Source organism: Sinocyclocheilus rhinocerous, unplaced genomic scaffold (assembly GCF_001515625.1).
Source record: "Sinocyclocheilus rhinocerous isolate Xijiao unplaced genomic scaffold, SAMN03320098_v1.1 scaffold412, whole genome shotgun sequence".
Lineage (NCBI taxonomy): Eukaryota > Metazoa > Chordata > Actinopteri > Cypriniformes > Cyprinidae > Sinocyclocheilus > Sinocyclocheilus rhinocerous.
In genome coordinates this window covers 125,938-140,722 of record NW_015642498.1, presented here as the reverse complement: position 1 = coordinate 140,722, position 14,785 = coordinate 125,938, and the positions used below count along the sequence as shown (strand labels likewise).

The 14,785-nt window shown below is 38.5% G+C and overlaps 2 protein-coding genes across 2 annotated transcripts in view; both read right to left on the bottom strand.

Annotated features, from left to right (window-relative positions):
* Positions 1-2,885, bottom strand: part of LOC107755878 (nuclear pore complex protein Nup107-like) — a 12,252-nt gene extending 9,367 nt beyond the window's left edge. The window contains exons 1-6 of the mRNA XM_016572838.1: positions 2,797-2,885; positions 2,177-2,262; positions 1,687-1,779; positions 701-810; positions 456-585; positions 263-366 (exon numbers count right to left, since the gene is read on the bottom strand). Of these exons, the coding sequence (XP_016428324.1) occupies positions 263-366; positions 456-585; positions 701-810; positions 1,687-1,779; positions 2,177-2,262; positions 2,797-2,804 (531 nt within the window). The 5' untranslated portion in view covers positions 2,805-2,885. The remainder of the gene's footprint in view (positions 1-262; positions 367-455; positions 586-700; positions 811-1,686; positions 1,780-2,176; positions 2,263-2,796) is intronic.
* Positions 2,886-7,436: 4,551 nt separating this feature from the next.
* LOC107755877 (membrane-associated guanylate kinase, WW and PDZ domain-containing protein 2-like) overlaps positions 7,437-14,785 on the bottom strand; it is an 88,657-nt gene continuing 81,308 nt past the window's right edge. The window contains exon 22 of the mRNA XM_016572837.1: positions 7,437-10,468. Coding sequence (XP_016428323.1) covers positions 9,768-10,468 — 701 coding nt within the window. The 3' untranslated portion in view covers positions 7,437-9,767. The remainder of the gene's footprint in view (positions 10,469-14,785) is intronic.

Below are 14,785 nucleotides of genomic sequence, written 5' to 3'. Positions count from 1 at the left end.
ACCATTTTCTGCAACATTCTAACCTACCATACAGGTCAGCACATTACAAATCTCAGGAAGGAGTTTTTTTTCAGCTTGCCATGGCAACATTTTCATTTAGCTACCATTCAAAACATTTAGTTTTTCTATTTAAAAAAGATAGATAACTTATATTATATATTAAATTTATATTGTAAATGATTACTCATTTCTACTTAATGAAACTAATTTAAATCACGTTCCCAGTCTTCCCAGTCTTGTCTATGAACTACTAGGCATGTACCTTATCTTGACAGAGAGCCTCATACTCATCAAACACATCAAACACATCTGTGGATGCATGACGTAAATATGACTGCAAAAAATCAGGAAACAAACCGAGAGAAGCTGGGAGAAGAAAAAGGGAGAGAGAGAGCTGTAAATCATGTAAACCAGTCACTTCATTTGTGGTGATGATGATCATTATGATTATTTACCAGCCTCTCCGGGATCATCTTCCTTTAGCATGAGAGCGCTCATGCTGACATCCTCAGTGAAGCTGGTGTCCACCAGTCCAGACAGAGGAGACGGGTAAAGACTGTTCGTCCAATCACTGTCATCCAAGTTCTGAAGTGTCAACAAACAAAAACCCCAGGCAAAACAGTTACCACTTACATCATACAAGCTAAATATACAGAGTCAGGATGAATAAAGGATGTTCATATGAATTCTGGTCACTCACCATGCTCAGACTGCCTTTAGTACGGGGTGTGTTAACGAAACGAGGAGTTCTGCTTCCTGTCCCGAGGATGGCCGACACATCTGGGTTCCTGAGGGCACTTCTTGGGGTGACTGTACATAATTTACAGTAGGGCTGCACGATTAATTGAATTTCTAATCGCGATTACAATTATGGATGCCACAATTACATAATGGTTCAAAGCGGCAATTAATCGTTCAAAGTCCACTAATGTTATTCTGCGTGCTTAAGATGTTTTTTTCTTTCTACATGTTATCATAAGGGTTTTTCCAACCGTGACATATTATACCACTTCATATAGTGCACTACCAGTAAAACTGATGAAAATTTGGGACCAAAAATTATTCAGACACTTTGACTTGACCATGTTTTGTTTAAGTGTTTTTCTTTAATTGCTAATGTGACCCTTTTTACACCACATACTGAACAAAATTAAGCATTGCTTAGTAATTGGTCGACCTTTCAGCCAGTTAATTAAATGCAAGATTCATATCAACAATGATTATGATTATGATTATGTTACTTAAATTCTTTTTAAATTATTTATTGAAAGAGTTGATTGGTCATTTCCGCATCAGAGTGTTTTTGCATGCACCATCTATATCTACACTGAACAAAATTATAAACGCAACACTTTTGTTTTTGCCCCCATTTTTCATGAGCTGAACTTTTTCTATCAACTCTCAACGGACACCTTGGCAATTGAATCGCCATTGGCTAGTATATTTTTTTGTTTACTCGCCAGAGCACCTGTGAGGTGGATGGATTATCTCGGCAAAGGAGAAGTGCTCACTAACACAGATTTAGACAGATTTGTGAACAATATTTGAGAAACAGGCCTTTTGTGTACATAGAAAAAGTCTTAGATCTTTGAGTTCAGCTCATGAAAAATGGGGGCAAAAACAAAAGTGTTGCGTTTATAATTCTGTTCAGTGTATATAGATAGAGAGCAAAAGCTGTTTACTTACAAGTTTGTTTGAGGAGAGATCCAGGTGTTTGGCGCAGTAGTGGTCTAGCAGGGGTAGTGCTGGTGCCAGGAGTCTCATCCTGTGCCAGTGGGACTGAACACACAGTAAAGGAAAAAAAAAAAACTCCTACATGTTTATAACATAGTTTCAACACAGATATATTGTACTTACACTGCAAAAACCTGACCTCAACTGAGCTGGACATCAACACTATTGTCTTCTGTAGAGCTGCTTTTCGTTTTATAATTGCTAACCTTTGCAATGTTAACACTTACTGAACTGAATAAGCATTGAGCTAAATAATGCCATTATTATGTAGAGGTGTTTTATAGCTAAAATTGAATCAAAATGGATGTATTCTGTACCATTAAATAACAATGCTATTTTTCTGTTTATCACTGTGAAGCTGTTTTGAAACTATCTGCATTGTAATGTGCAACATAAATAAATGTAATGACTTGACTGTGGCTTATGATTTTGGTAAGGATACATGCAACTTTTTTGTGTGAACTCTTTCTGCGGGCAGCACGGGTCACCTCAGTGTCCCGAACCAATGGACTCAACCAGGTCTGATTCCTGCACAAAATACAGACACCAGGACTAAATTTTCAAGATTATATCATTAGGCTATTCTCCATATTTATGCCACATGCTCACAAATACATTTGAACACAGATTCTTCTGTCTTCAGACTAACAACTGTATATTCACAAAGACTTACACTCACACACAAAAACCTAAACGAACTCAAAGTGGCCTGTAAAATATATTCATATAACAAATACAGCTTATTATTAACTAACGTTAGCTATGAACTGTCAAAACGCAGCTAAAGAACTAACGTTATTAGTCTTTTTAAACAACATAAAAGTTATTTCAATGCTGTATTTACGTAAAATAACACTAAAGTTACATATTGTTTGGCAATTAATAATGAATAAAAAGCTATATTTTATTTTCTTTCGTGTGTTATTATATTGACAGTGTCAACTGCCATGTGGAGACGTTCTTACGATAACGTAAATAGCAAATCACGAATCAAATAAAGTAGCCAAAATAATCAGATAGCATTCATACAACAATAACACTATAATAATACGTAATATTTACCAGTCCATGTTGTCCGTAAATTCACAACTGCTAGCCAATGATGCTAGCACACGGGATTTTGCACCTTCACTTCTGAGGCTCGTTCTTCTTCTGAGCTGCGCCTATCATTACTTCACACTGCCCCCTTCTGGCGCGGATGAACGAGTGAGTACAAAATTACCACCGTCTGTCAGGTACTGCTACCTACTGGCTATAGAAGGAATCACATGCATCGCAATGTGCCTTTTTTTTCATTGTCACATAATTTATTGAAATGTACATTGCAATTTTAGGATAACATTTAATCTTGTCCTGATTATATTGCATTAATATCTTTTCAAAAATATTTCCAGCCTAATCCAATTCAACTTGTATCTATTACATTAGTGGCATATGACATGACAAATGTATGATGGGATTATTTTTTAATTTATAAATAAATTGAAATGTCACGCCTTATGAGTGGTATTCGGTGGCTATTTAACGGATTCTCCGTACAAATGTCACGTAGTTATGAATACTAATGTCAAGTAATTATTTCTCATAGTAGCCTACTATATAAGAATGGCAGGGGTTAGTTGTCACACCTGCTCAGTGCATATTTCTTGGGGCATGGGTTTATTTTTGAAAGCCAATTTCTATAGCCACATACCTTAAAGACTTTGCACTGTTATTTTCCCTGATCAAAGATACTAAACACAAAGATAATGAATTGACCCTATAATGAGGCTTGTTGTCAATTAATGGAACCTGGAACCTTTTCAGAAACATTTAACCAAAAAGACAATGCCAAACCAAGTCTGTGTAAATACAGTTTTTGCTAGAGGACGTAAAATCGTTTCTTCCTTAGCACAGCTAGAGTTAGCGGGACTAAAGAATTTTAGGTTGTAAGAGAAAGTTCTGTAACAGAAAGTAAGGAATTCTCTTTGTGATGTGAAACTTGAAAAGAAAGAACTCTGAGTTGCATCCAACCGGAATGCTTTTGTGAGATCTAAAGGCCTTTCCACCAAGACATTGACATTTACTCATGCTTTTAACAAGAATATATGCCTCAGCACAATAATTCCAAAGTTTGAGCTCAGTGAGATTTTTTCAGCTAAATTATTACTTTTTTTTTTTTTTTTAAGAACGACAACTAAAAGTTTTATTCCGCAAGAATGCATTAAATTACAGAAGCCCATTTCCGCCACTGAAAAATAAATAAATAAATTAAACAATAATTCTCATCTCAATCTTTTCATTTCACAAATCACAATTCTGATTTTTCCCCCCCCTCAAAATTCTGGCAATTTTTTTCCCTCAGAATTGTGAGATAAGCCTAAATCAGATTTGCGAGATATAAACTCGCAATTCTGATTTTTTTTTTCCAGAATTGCGGGATACAAACTCGCAATTGTAATAAATAAAGAATTGTGAGATAAAAACTCGCAATTCTGACTTTTTTCCTCGCAATTGCGAGTTTGTATCCCGCAATTCTGACTTTTTTCTCAACATTGTGAGATATAAACTCCCAATTGCGGGTTATAAAGTCAAATTTTGAGGGGGAAAAAGACCGATATGTTCTCAGAATTGTGAATTGATATCTCACAATTCTGACTTAACTTACAATTGCGTCTTATAAAGTCAGAATTACGAGATACAAACCCGCAATTCTGAGAAAAAAAGTCACAATTCTGAGATATAAACTCACAATTGCGAGTTATAAAGTCGGATTTGCAAGATATAAACTCGCAATTCTGATTTTTTTTCTCTCAGAATTGCGAGTTTAGGCCTATATCTTGCAATTCCGACTTTATAACTCGCAATTGTGAGTTTATATCTCAGAATTGAGAAAAAAGTCAGTATTGCGAGATCTATATTTTAAATAAATCATCTATGTGCTTTTGAAATGTCTATTTCTTAAAGAACCCGATTCTTTACGAAATTCATGTAGTGTTTTGCACAGTGACCAAAGTTCAGTTTGTGAAGTTTTTTTCGTGTTTCTTTGAATAAACGTGTAATTATGTCACTGCTACCCAGCATACACTTCAGCATTTCCTTTCAAATAAAGACCCTTTAACCACTGGTTGCACAATCACACGGTTAATCGTGCAGGAGGAAACCGGTGTAGACCGCCAATTAAGTAAAACACTCACAAAACACTTGCATTTTACACCATGTCAAGGTTTTATTTGACAGTATTTCAGTAAATATCATACAGTAAACAAGAGCTCTGCAAAAGTAAGTATATATCCATTGAGTTGCATTTCATAAAAATAGCTCAACTTACAGTTTTTGTGACTAGGTCATAGTACATAGTGTCATATTTATAGTTTTTAGCTGTATACAGGATGAACCACGCTGTTCTTTCAGTTCTACACAGTGATACAGAGCCCCTTTTGGGCATTGCGTTTAAATCATGTTATTTATCAGGTTGAATCATTTAGGTAACATCTCTTTAGCATTTGGCAAACTCAAGACAAAATCAACGGAAAAGCAGTGTGAAAGCACTGACACTATTCTCTCTTTAAACAAACTCGTTACTCTACAAAATGACAAAGAAAAAGAAACCCTAAGGCCAGAAACACAGCCTAAACAAGTACATGAATGCAAATGCTGCTAACTACGCAAGTTAATCACCTTTTGTCTTGTTGTTGCGTTGCAAAATGTGTCAGAATGCAATTCATAACGTAACACATTGCATTCTTAATGGGGTATTAGCATAATTTAGCATCAGTTTTCTTTTTAAGGGCCAACTTTTGTAATGTAGCTAAAGTTTGAAGTTTCTAAGTTTTGAAGAGCCACTAATAAATTTTCAGAAAGAGAAAGACAAATGGGTTCATTGTCACTAGTAGCGATGTATAAAGTACAGCTAACACAGAAGACACTTTCAAATCGAGCAGACTAACTTGAACCTGTCGCGAAATCTGTGGCGAAATTTTTCACCCTTTCGCAAAATCCGGATTGCGTAGATTTCTATTGAAATAAGTGAATTTCACCCACAACAATTAGCCAAACAGTTTGAATGCACCTTTACAACACATTGTTCAATAGTAAAACATTTGAAGGTAACTCTGTCGCCCCCTTGAGTACGGAGGTTTGTTAGCGTTATAGTAGCGAAAAATAGATGCTAAGGATGTACAATGAAACCGCACACTTACGATGCGCTAAAATTTGTTTCTGCATTCGCGTACTTGCATAGAGTGTTTTTTTCTGGTCTTAAGATGCCTTGTTCCTTATTCATAAAATTTATTTTGTACTTAAACCAAATTTCTAGAGATATCATAGCGTTTGTAGTGATCCAACTCATTCATATGCACACACAATCTTTGCTGGTACAGAAAATGCATTTGCTTTGACAATGTCATTGTATGTCTGTGACTTCGAAGGATGTACCGCTCGGAATGTAATAGCCACAGAGGCACACTCATTTTTGGATTGCTTCAATTAATTTGTCTTTATCAGGGAAATGTTAGCACTATCTTGTAATGACTAGATCATTGTCGGCTCTCCTTGTCATCTACAACAGTTGTCAAAGAGCGTCAGTGGAACCCGTCATCGCTTTATTTCTGTGGGAGATGAATATAATAGAGACGATATTATGACAATGGATAGAACGGATGAGGTCTTGTCTGGGGTCCTTTTCACAGGAACTTGAATTGACATGTATATATTAATTAAAGTGAACAAAATTATAAAAGTTGTGAATAATTGTACAACATTTTTGACAGTATTGCAGGAAGAATACACAATGAAGCACCACTGGGGTCTTGACATGTTTTTTTTTTTTTTTTTTAAAGTGAAGTGTGTAATTTCTGTGCCATTATCGGTTATAAAATCAGTATAAAATCATGAATTAAGACACTCCCTCAAAATCATGCAATTGGTTGAGACCATATCGTTTTGTCAGCCCAGAACTACAGTTGGATGCCACTAGTTGCACAGAAATGACCTATTTCACCTTCAAGTGAAATGCTGTATTTATTACTGACTGTGACATTAATGGCAATTGAACTCATAAAAAGTGAATTATGAAAGAACACACAGGATAATAAGGTAATCTGAGGTACAGATGTTAACGAAAAGTTTGTTCCATTACACCTTAACATTCCAGTTGTTTACAATAACTGGTTACATCAATGTTCCCCATCCATTCAATTCAATGGAGCAAAGAATCAATCTAGAGTGATTAAGTCCTGTTCACGCCAAGAACGATAAATATAACGATAACTAAGTTAGCATCCATGTCAATGCACAATAACATTATGTTCATTGTAAGCGACCAATGCAGTTATGTCATCTGCTGCTTTAAATGCTAATTCAATTTTAAAGTGGTGGATTCTGATTCTGGTTGTCAGTGATTTTATCATTCATCAGCTGGAAAAAAAATTGTTCTGAAAGTGATTCTCTGTGTCATCGTTATACTGTATCATTACCCTACTCTCATAGAATTAGAATGATTATTACAACTTTATAGTTATCATCATTATCATCCTTGGTGTGAGTGGGCCTTTAGCCACCTTGCCGTTCCTTATGAAAATTAACCATGGTTTTATTATAATAAAAGTGTAGTAACCATATTTTTTTGGTGTATAGATTACCATTTGTATAACCAGAGTTTTACTACAAATACCATGGTTAAACTATGGCTAGTGTAGCAAAACCATGGCCAATTTGTGGTTACCATGGTTTAACTAGTAACCATGTTTTTTATTTTTTTGGGGTAAATTTTTGTAAGGGGTGTGGCACACAGATGTTTAACATGACACTTAAAGTTCAAACAATTTAAACTTTGACCTCATTTACTTTGGCCTTTTCAAAGCATAATCAAATAAATGTCAAAGAAATTCCATAAGCTGAGACCTTTTAATTGGTTCTTTGTGTTTTCAGTTAGCCTTCGATTAGCAAGCTAACATCTTAGCATACTAGCTAGTAGAGGCTGTGTCTATGTAGATACATCAAAATACAGCACAAGATGGATAATGACATTCTGAGGAAAAAAAAACATTGCATGACAATAGCATACATTACCTATTTCATGTACTTTCAGAATTTGCTATTAGCAAGCTTGTTAAAATCACCCTTTTGTGAAGGGTGCATCAAGCACAACGTTTTCACAACAAGCATGGCGCTTGTGTGGAGAGGAGTGTTGAAGCCCTGACATGAATCATGTGAACTAGAGACTAACCTTTTATATGGGGAATATGCTAATAAACATAGTTTCATAGCAGGATTTTGAGAATTAACTTATGCAATGAATATCATGGATGCACAGCATATACTCTTTCCAGTACTGCATTTTATATGTACACGTCTACTTAAAGACAAAGTGCTCAACAAACATTTGAACTCCTGTCAAAGATATCATTAATAAATATCTGCACTTCTTTTAGAAGACTCTCACCTCTATTTCTATGTACGAAAATAGCTTTGAATTTTATATTGATATATCTATACTGTGGACATAAACTGGTCTCTCTAGACACCAATCAGCATTCAGAGACACGGATGTAACGGCATACTTATTCAGATCTGGCATTACTTTTGCACAGTTTCTACGGAACAAGTAGTCCAATGAATTTATAGCAGCCTAAGTTTTTCTTTGTCTTGATGTCATTAGGATTTAGAGCTCAAATAAAGCATCAAGTGGTCAGCATAAGGCAGGGGTGTCCACTCCTGCTCCTGGAGGGCCAATGTACTGCAGAGTTGATCTCCAACCTGCCCCAACACACTTGCCTGGATGTTTCTAGTAATCCCGAAGACCTTGATTAGCTGGTCCAGGTGTATATAATTAGTATTGGAGCTAAGCTCTAAAGGACAGTGGCCCTCCAGGAGCAAGATTGGACACCCCTGGCATAAGGCACTCTGCCCTAATCAAACCATTTCATCGAAACCATCTTGGACTCAAATTGCTTTGTTCATGTACTCACGTAAAGGGAGAATAGATTGAGAGTCAAGAGAAGGTCAAAGCCCATTGGCCCCTTCAGAAATTGGGTACTCACACTGACAGCGATTTGCAGCAACCGGTTGTCATAAATCATCAATGAGAGTTTACGATTTTAAGAGACAACTTGAGGCTGCAGCAACTACCGATGTCAGTGTAGACATTGAAGGCCATGTGATCCGTTTCCTGTTACAGTTCTGTATTGAAGTTGAGTAGAAACACCTATGAGCAACCACTCAAGTTTATATCAATGTCAGTGGGAACGAACCTTAAAGTGGAGTAGGAATGAATTCTAGATTACACTCATCTAACTTACACTGTGTATGATATCAGTACTTCAGTATGGGCTCACAATGGTGTGTAAAGACCATATTTACAATATGTCTCACATACATGTAGTCATATAATATATCTATTTCTATATTCATTTTACCGACCCTTATACAGACATCTGCAGGTCAGTCTTTAAGGCAGAGTTCATAGTCGAGTGTCCACTCATATAGAATCTTTTTAATCATATTCATTCTTCAAATACACAAAAACTGTATGTCAGGCAACTCCTTCAGTATTCTTCATTTTTTTTAATGAAAGTGTATAAAAATTGCTGTAGCCACCAGAGGTGGTTCAGACTCAGTAAGTGGTTCTCTATGCATGTACATATCTGAGTCTTGAGTGCTTTTCCCCAACAGTTCAAACAAGTCTGAGAATCTTTTTGCACGCTACATGCATCACTCATTCTACCGTGGTTCCATTTTTGGAGTGAATGCTTCCAGTTCTTAAGGTGGTGGGTGTCATATCTGTTAAAATAACTTAGAATAAAATATAAATAAAAAATGCTCTGTCTAGAAATGCATGGAAAGTTCTTTAGTGAGTATTGTGGGAGGGTGGTACCTAGTCAAGGTTAAAACGATTGCTTTCAAGTAGAGCAAGCCTGTGTAAAGCAATCAAGAAGAGCCCGTCCAGTCCCAAAACAAGGCGGATCATAGCCAAAGGTTGGTCCAAAATTTGGCCAAAAGAAGTCAAGGCCAAAAGTAAGGTCTAAACTTGGGCCTGAGATTGTGATAAGATGTTATCTGCTGATGGTGGAGGTGGCAGAGCGCAGGGTACTGGGTAGCTTGTTTGAACCAGGGATCTTCCAGGGCCCTGGGGATACTGTGGCCTTCCTGCCTGATGCACTGCTGCTGGTCTTGGAGTTGTGGCTGGGACGACTCTCTTGGCTAATTTGCCCTTTCTCTGGTTCCTTTGGTTGGGCTTTGAATGGCACCAGAGCTCCTTGTTGGTTGTTGCTACCATCCAGGCATCCATTTCCCCCATTCATGTTGGTGTCATTTGGAGAAGTTTTGGGCGAGTCTCGCTTTCGAGACGGTGTATTGCTCCGCTCCCTCCTGCGCTCCTTGGACTTCGCCTGGCTGCCTTTGTGGGATTTGGGCTCTCCCGCAAATTCATCAAGGTATTGTTGCTGACTCTTCCCTCCAATAGAGCGACGGTTGGTCCTGCTGCCCTCCCTCTGCTTGGTCCCATCCCCAACTCCACCTGTCAGGGCTGACCTCTTCCCCACACTGGCCTGCTCCAGAGCCCTACTCTCTGGGCCTCTAGGACCCTGGGAACAGTCTAGACCTGCTGCTTCCAAGGACGATGTATGAGGTGGGTCGGTGGGTGGGTTCACATGAGAAGAAGCTGATGGATTAGATAAGCTGTCGAGGGGTGGTGCTACTTCCGACAGACTTGGAGAGGCTGTAGTGTGAGCATCCCAGGGGGCGGGACTATCTGCTGGAGAAACATGGAACAGTTACATCCAAACATTTAAACCAAAACAGAAAGAAGCACAATTGGAAACACACTAGAGGAAGATTAGTGGAACCAAAGCTAACACTAGCAAAGAATTACTATCTAACGAACATGAACCACACACTCCCCAAACCAGTTCAGCGCAAACCCTACCCTGCAAGCTAATTTCATCTGTCAACTCAATCACGCAGTCACCTCTCAAGAAAAATTCAGACTTCATGGATTCAGTTCAAATGGTAATGGATTCAGTGACAAACAGTAATGCTATCTATCAAAATACCAATGCTTAAATGAGGGTAGGCTTACAGTAGGTTGGGGTTAGGGGTTAGTAATTCTTTCAATGTTGTGTAGGCAATCAGCAGTGTGTTACATGACCAATGAAATCTTTAGAATCGGTTGAGTGGTGGGATTTGCGCTGAACTTGTTTGGGGAAACCAAAAAAATAAAAAATCACACAAACCATGACAAAAAATATGCAAAGTACCGTGATATTACCATGGCTTTTTTCTACAATGTACCATGCAAATAGTATGGGATCTGTATTATGATAATTACACAAAGTATGTTTGGAGTATGTTGGAGTACCTTGTAACTACACAGTACCATGGTCCATTACCAACTGTGCATCATGGAAATGCCATAGTACTTTTCTTGTAAGGACACAAAGCACTATATGATATTGTTTGCATACATACCAAAACAACCTCCATTTCTGACAGGAAATGGGATAGTTTTCAGCCAGTAAGCTAGTTTCATGTGTGTCTACTGGAAGTAGAATAATCAGGTTCTCCCATGGGCTTCTTATGCTATCCGCCCAACCTCCACACACACACATGCACACACAGACATCACTTCACACCAAGATTCTTTTATTGGAGTGACATCTCCACACTTCCTCTCCTTAGACTCCCAATACACAATAGCATATTTTACCAACACACTCACAACCCAAACTGAAAGAGGGTCACCAACCTTAATATTCTCATTATACATCCCTAATCCTACCTGTCTCCTCGTATATCACAGGATACACTGAGGACTGCTCAGCTTTCTGCCAACCTACAAAGCACATATGCACCCAGGCGGCCATTTTAATGTGTGCTAACAAGCGAACTGGCTGGGAATTCATTTCAACACAAGAAAACAACACTTACAACAGCATCTCTTTATCATTAAGCTTCAAATACAGGGAAATATGGCAAGTGTAAGCAATTATGTATCATTGTGTCTCTGCGCTAGCGGTTTCTTTCTCAACTGGGGTAAATTTCTCTTGTTTATATGGCCCAAGTGTAGCAAAAATCACTGGCCAAGCTCATAAAGGGTTTTTCACTGTGAAACAGAAGACGGGTATGGAATATAAAACCGTAGAGGCTGACACAACCATCCCATGATGACTGCATTTCAGCTGGGTTTCTGTGGCGCCACTGAGATCTCAGTGGGATACTAAATGTGTGAGAAGAGATGGCCAAGTGTGAGCGGAATTCAAAGGCAAGGGCGCATAGGGTTGTTTCAATGGCTGTTAGGAGCTCATAGGAGTTAAGTTTTCATCACAATGGAGAGTCAGTTACAAGAATGCTAAGAGTGTATGTGCGTCTAGGGGTAGATCTGCGGTTTCTCTTTCAGTGTGTGAATTTTACTAGACATATGCTTTCACTGTATGACTTGAATAGGAGTATACATAGACAATATATTGAATATTCAGAATATATACAATATTATTAGTTGGTGATATAAAATCGCAATGATTTTAATGCACTTTTTATTAGACCATTAAAGACTACAGCGGTAGGACAGTTTTGCTTGCAACTTGAATGTGAGAGCGCTAATGCAGAGATAATTGAATAGGATCTCTGATTTAAACTTAATTAAAATGGCAATAAACTTGGGAAATTTGATTCATTTATGTGAATAAGTTTGCTTGTTTGCTTCAAAGAATCAGCTCAATGATTAATTTGAGTCATTGCTCAAAATGTACACTGAAATAACCCTTTTCTCACAACTGTGACTGTGGTGAATGAATGAAGATTATTGTGCTTGTGTTATAAGTACTCTGTGCGTATAATGTCCGAATACCAAAACTAAGACTAATAATATTATATTATGAAAAGACAGGTTACAGTTCATGTGAGTTACATTCACTAACACAGATTCAGATACAAAATACACAATGTTTAAAACTGTATATATGCTATAATGTATAAATATATTTTATATACATATAAATTAAATAAACAAAATAAAATAAATAATATATATATAAAAAAACCAATCCAAACCACAGCACTCCAAGAAAGAATGATGACTGGTGTGTTAGAACGCATGCACTCTGTTACAAACCGTGTCTTTAGGATTGCCCATTAGGAAGAAATAGGGGGAGCCATGGTTGTCACTTTTCATGCACATGGAGAGACTGGAAGGTACCATTCCTATAAGAGGTGAAGTAACAACCTAGACCAATCATTAGGGTTAGAACAGTAGCCACAGGCTAAGACAGAATTAAGATCAGTGCCGAGATAGTATTCAGTGAGGAAAATTGAGAACGGAAGTGAGAATTATTTACTGACAGCCATAAAATTGATGAAAGAGAAGAAGACTAGCTATATCTGCATTAATACAAAGAGCATGCTGTCACAGTCATGTTAAAGAAGTGTTGTGTTAGCAGGAAAATTTTAGAGTTATTAAATATTAGTGTACAATAGAATGGTTTTTCTCAATCGCTTGGCTCAATTCTTGAATGAGATTTTTCTCTCTCAAAACAGTAAGTTCAGATAATTGAAGTGTTGCTTTTACAACATTTGAATTTCTTATTAATTTTATGCAAGTTGGACATGTTTTGGCACGTGCCCAAAAGAGTACGTACAGTCTATAATTTGCAGAATAACCAAATGCACATGACTTGCTGATCAAAACTTAGTTAATTCTCAGTGAACTTGTCGTGTTCTTCACAACTAAAACATTCCTTTATTGCCTGTTGTAGAAAGTGTTAACAGCAGTTTGAACCGATGAACTGAGGACTTGTAAGGTAATCAGCTAACCTAGCTAGCTGTTTTTATTGTTGGCATTTTATTCTTTTTTAATATTAGAATGTTAGTGAGAAGAAGAAAAATAAAAAACTTTTAGATATCAATCTGCATATGTGATGGACATTGGTTATGACCATCTTTGGTATCTTCTTTGAAGGCATCTTGAGTAAAACAGTTCCATATTTAAAGAAACATACAAAAGGCCTGAACTGGAAGTGACGCTGTCACAACTGCTGACTGTGGTGGAGTGCGGAGCAAGGAACGGAGGGAGACGAGGGGTACATCAATCTAGAGAATTTTAATGACATCAAGGAACCAAGGAAAACTCACGTAGCACAGGTTGACATGAACAATACCGGACGCTGAACTAAAAACAGGGAACACTATTTAAACACATGATAAGACGAGGGGATGACGAGACACACCTGGGATCAATGGAAATAAACGGGGAACACCTGGAATTTAATCAACATAATCAGGACAGGAACAGGAAACTAAATTCGGGCAAGGAGGGCACATGGGGAGCACAAAACACGGAACAAAGCGGGCTTGCGTCAATGGCGGCCGGCGGGCTTGACAACGGCACAGCCGGCGGGCTAGAGTGAGCCGCGGCCGGCGGACATGACAACAGCGCGGCCGGCGAGCTTCTTTGTTGAGAGGCCGGCCGTCTTGACTTCCGAGCGGCCGGCGCTCCTGGGCTGAGAACCACAGTGGAGCTTCGGAGGACAGCGGGGAATTTGGGGTTGGGCAGGCGGTAGAGGTATGTGGAGGTTCTCGGCGTGGGGTGAGCTGGGGAGACGCGGCGCGTTCCAGCGGGAGTTGGATGACGAGGCTTGGGAAATTTCTTTACTTCAACTTCGAAATCAGAACCATTTAAGAACAGCACAAGATTAATCAGAGACGCGACGCGTTCCAGCGGGAGTTGGATGACGAGGCTTGGGAAATTTCTTTACTTCAACTTCGAAATCAGAACCATTTAAGAACAGCACAAGATTAATCAGCTCGATCAGGGTAAAAATCAAACGTCGGAAGATCGCAGCGGATTATCTCGTCATCCAACCCCAGCAGGAAGCACGCACCGAGAGCGGCGTCGTGCCAGCTCACCCGGTTAGAGAGCTCGAGAAAACCCTCCACATATCGCTCCAACCTCAGACCGCCCTGCCGCAAACCCCACAGCGCGTCCTCCACTGCAGTCATGTTTTTAGGTCCGGTATTCAGTCACGACTGCCTACTGTGGCGGAGCAAGGAACGGAGGGAGACGAGGAGTACATCAATC